We start from the raw sequence: 4,478 nt of genomic DNA on the forward strand, positions 1-4,478 counted from the left end.
GGGTTGGGGATCAACAGAGTCCTCAGCTGGCCCACGCAGCAACAGGCCCAGCACTTCCATCCCCAGACGTCCGCCCCTCCTTGCTATGGAACCCAGGGTCAGGGCCATCCAGCCTGGGCCAGCGCAACCACCCCCACCAGGACTGGGCCCAGCGCACCCACCCCCACCAGGACCGGGTGTCCGCCCCCTCCTTGCCGAGGGACCCGGGGTCAGGGTCGTCCCACCTGGGCCAGCTGCTGGCTGAGCCGGAGGTTCTGTTCGCCAAGTTCACTGAGGGCCCGAGCCCGCTCCCGGCCACTGTCCTGCTGCTCAGAACGCTGCTCCCCGAGCTGGGCCCTAAGGGCCTCCACGTCCCTCTCCAGTTCCACTGCCCTGGCCTCCCACTCGGCTCCCCGGGCTGCCAGGCCCCGGCGCAGTTCATGGTTCTCCTGCTGCAGCTGCTGTAGAGCCGGGACAGAGGGGCGGAGACAGAGAGGGAACAGTGAGACTGGAGGGGACACAGAACGACAGGCAGAGACCTGGGGGGGGCGGTGTCTCAGGGGGTCTGAGGCAGGCCTGAGAGCCAGAGACAGGACAGAGCTGGGGGGAGCGGGCAGGGGGGCAAGACGCAGCCTCGGATAGTAGAGGAGGCAGAGGAGCCATAGAGCGGTTTCTGGAGGGGCTGACCCTGGGCCTGAGTTGGGCGAGGCTCCCCGGTGCCCACTCACCTCTGGCTGCCGCCGGGGCTTCTGGGCCCGAGGTTGCAGGCGCCGTTTATGGCGCCTGAGTCTGGCAGAATTGAAGCCCCGGCCCATGGCCTCACACAGCTGTGTGCTCTGGAGATTCCGCCTCTGCTCAACCCCTCTCCCCCAGCTCCTCCTGGCCAGCTCCCTCTAATTAACCCTGGGCAGCCGCACCCGGCCCCACGCCTCTGCCCGCCCTCCCCCAGAACCTGTATAACCAGTGGGGGGACGCTCCTGGCACACCCAGAGGACCAGCTTGGGGAGGCGGGCAAGTCAGAGGCCAGCGTCTGCCCGCTCACCCCTCTGTAGACTCCATGCAGGACGGTGACACTACCATAGCTGCTGTGATGATTAGCAAGCCCTCCTGCTAGGGCTTCACCTATATTACTGTCTTTACTCCACGGGAATTAGAATCCTTTTGTTGGTGTTTAGTCACCAAGTCGTGTCCGACTCTTGCAACCCCATAGACTGTAGCCTGCAAAGCTCCTCTGTCCACGGAATTTCCCAAATGAGAATCCTGGAGCTGGTTGCCATTTCATTCCCCAGGCGATCTTCCTGACCCAGGCATTGAACCCACATGTCCTGCCGCTGAGCCACCAGGGAAGCCTTTAAAATCTTTAACATCTTCATTTTACAGATGAAGAAACTGGGCCTCAGAGAGGTTAAATGCCTTGCCCAAGGACACACAGTGAGTTACTAGAGCAGGGATTCTAACCCAGACAGACAAATCCTTAACCAAATACCGTGGGGCGGCGGGGGGTGTGGACAACACAGCTCTAGGATTAGCCCACCAGTCTGGGGTCCTGTTGCCCTATTGCTCTGGCCAATGCCCAGCTCCGCTTCTGCTTTGTGGTCAGGCAAGCTCCCTAACACCTCCAAGTCCCATCCATCCATCTAGCCATCCATCCATCCATCTATTCATCCATCCAATATTTCCTGAGCTTGCCCCATTTTGGGGTCTGGCTATCAGCAGTAAGTGAGACCACCAAATCCACTGCCTGAAACAGCTTAGAGTCCAGAGGCAAATGAACACATTTGAACCAGGCAGTTTCGGAGAGGGGCACATTGAGGGCTCTAAAGAAACCCTGAGAAGTGATGAAGAGGAGTGAGATGCGGTGGGGGCTCCTTCAGGAGGAAGTGGTGTCTAAGTTGACTCCTGTAGGGCAAGAAGAGGGCTACACCAAGGAACAGCAGGTGCAAAGGCCCTGAGGCCATAAGTGTGGGTTGCTCAGGGAACTGAAAAAAGGCCCCCTCAGAGGAGGGGCCACGTGGCTGAGATGAGGTCGGGGGGCTCATTTAGGACATTTAGGCCCTGGTGAGAACTTTTGGTTTCATTCTAAATGAGGGGAAGCCATTGGGAGATTCTGGGCAAAGACTGAAATGATCTGATTTGCAGTTTTTGAAGATCCCTTTGGCTACCCCGTGGACAAGGAGCTCAAGGGGCAAGGTGGAAGCTGGGGACCAGTGAGGAGGCAGCTGCTGTGTCTGGGGCAGAGATGATGGCACTGCGGCCAGCTTGGAGAGATGATGAGAAGTGAGAAGACTTGGTGTCTAGTTTCAAAAAAGAATCAACAGGACTTGCCAGTGTGGGAGGAAAGAGGTCGCGGAGATGCTCAGGCTGGGGCCCTGCGGTGGGAAGCTGGGGTGGGCAGCAGGCGATGGGACCACGGAATCCGGTGCCACTTCTGTTGAGATGCCCATTAGGTGGCCAAGTGGGGAGGGTGTGGGGCCGACAACATGGATACAGGAGTCAGTGGTGTCCTGGGTGTGTAGGGGGCCAGATGTGACTCCCAGGGTGAGAGTGGCCACAGCATGGGCGGAGGGAACCATGTGTATCTCCCAGAGCTGAGTGAGAATTGGCCAAGATCATGAGTGGAAAGTGCTTAGCCCAGAGCCAGACAGGGAGAGAGTGCCTAGGATCTGTTGGCTGGGGTTTGCAATACTGCTGAGGAGCCAGACCCAAGGTTCAGAGAGGGCCAGCGGCTTGCTCAAGGTCACACAGCCTGGCAGGGATCTGAACTCGGGTCCTGCCTTGCCCTCGGAGCCTGTGTTCTTTTCTCTGCAGTGGGCAGCCTGTGGGACCTTTAGTTCCCCAGTCAGGGATGGAAACTGCATCCCTGCATTGGAAACACAGAGTCCCAAACGCTGGACCACTGGGTTGTCCCGGAGCCCATGTTCTTAACCATTGGGCAACACTGCCAGGGAGACTGGTCCCAGCCCTGGACTGCTGTTCCAGAGGCAACCCTGCTTTCGTCCCTCTGCCCCCTACCTGGTCCCTACCCCCTGTCCTCCACCCCCCAGCCCTGCCCTCTGCTGCCAGCTCACTTCTTCACGCTCAGCGCGCTGGGCGTTCAGCGTGTCCAGCTGCCGCTGCAGCTCCTCATTGCGCTCCAAAAGCATCTTGCCAAGCTCCGCTGCCAACAGCAGGTCTTTCTCCTTTTGCTGCAGCTGCAAGGCCAGGTCCTCTGGCTCCTCAGGCCCTGGGCCCCCTCCCAGGAATGAGTCCCGCCGCTCCAGCACAAAGGGGAAGAAGCCCTCATCACCGCTGGGGGAGGCGCCCCCTGAGAGCAGCCCGGCCGGAAAGCTGGGCCCTTCTGGGGAGTTCATGGCACTGGCAGCATCTGTAGGGGCAAGTAGGGCTGTGAGGAGAGGTGGCGACAGGACTCCTCCTCTGCAACCCAAAGGGGTTTGCCCCCCCGCCCCCGCTGGCCAAGACGCGGCTCTCTTGAAATTCTTCACCTGCCACTGGCCCTCTGAGTCTTCCGGGCCAAGAAGGGTTAATGATCTGTGTCTTGTTCTCCCAGTTCCGTTAATGTCCCCAGGGTAAACTGAGGCAGGGAGAAGCAGGAAGAGAGCTGCCCGGGCTCCTGCCTCTGGTGGATGGTTTCTGCCCCCGGGAACTTGTCCCAGTGCTCCAGGACCACAGCCCACCCCAGCCACCGCACCGCTCCCCTCCACCCCCGCTTCCTCTTCCCTAGGCCCCAGCTGTTTTGGTTCACCAGCTGGGAAACTCTGCCCCGAACCCGGGTTCTTGGGACTCAGGACTCAAGAGATAAATCCAGCCTCTTCTCCCAAGAATCTAGGGCCTTGGGAACATAGGTGTCCTAACCCCTTACCCCTCAGAAGTCCAGCCCCCTCCCCTTCCAGAAGCCCAGGCCCATGTTCCCTGGCCTCCAGCGCCCCCTGGTCCTTGTTCCCCTATTTCCTCAGGTCCCCAGACCCTCAGCCCGCTGCTTCTGGACCGCTGGCCCAGGCCCCCAGTTCCCAGCCACCCGGGGAGGTAACAGGTTGTGCCCGCGCGGGCACTGCCTTCTGGCCACTCCAGGTTTCTGTTTACTTCCCGCCCGGCCCTGGGGAAGGAGCCTGGCGGCGCTCCCCCAGGGCCGCCAGAGGCCGCAATTCAAGGGCTCTGGGGCTCAGGAGGGAGGGGACCCACGGGGTTCCCTGGCCTTTTCCCCATGTTACCCCCCACCAACATGCCTGGGGCTTCCTCACCCACTGTGAGTGCGGGCGCACACACACACACACAAACACCTGACTTTTCCCTTCCTCCTCTTGGCAGGTGCCAAACCCCAGGCCTCTCCGCAGGACCCAGGCATCCGCGGTCTTCCCAGCTCAACTGCCCCCGGACGGACCGGGGGTCTCCCCGACGTGGCCCCTGCGGGTCCAGCCCGCTCTGGGACTCGGGGGCATCCCGCCTCTTCGCCCCTCCCCGCACTGAGCTACCAGCTCTTAGCACCCCCACCGGGCGTCGGG

The 4,478-nt window shown here is 61.0% G+C and overlaps 2 protein-coding genes across 2 annotated transcripts in view; one reads left to right on the forward strand and one right to left on the reverse strand.

The window, feature by feature from the left end:
• The window catches only part of CCDC64B (coiled-coil domain containing 64B), a 7,819-nt gene that overhangs the window by 3,102 nt on the left and 239 nt on the right, over positions 1–4,478 (reverse strand). The window contains 2 exon segments of the mRNA XM_010840345.1: positions 158–440; positions 3,048–3,343. Coding sequence (XP_010838647.1) covers positions 158–440; positions 3,048–3,329 — 565 coding nt within the window. The 5' untranslated portion in view covers positions 3,330–3,343.
• The window catches only part of MMP25 (matrix metallopeptidase 25), a 38,287-nt gene continuing 37,136 nt past the window's right edge, over positions 3,328–4,478 (forward strand). The window contains 2 exon segments of the mRNA XM_010840478.1: positions 3,328–3,345; positions 3,933–4,002. Of these exon segments, the coding sequence (XP_010838780.1) occupies positions 3,328–3,345; positions 3,933–4,002 (88 nt within the window).

Source organism: Bison bison, unplaced genomic scaffold, assembly GCF_000754665.1.
Source record: "Bison bison bison isolate TAMUID 2011002044 unplaced genomic scaffold, Bison_UMD1.0 scf7180017864144, whole genome shotgun sequence".
Lineage (NCBI taxonomy): Eukaryota > Metazoa > Chordata > Mammalia > Artiodactyla > Bovidae > Bison > Bison bison.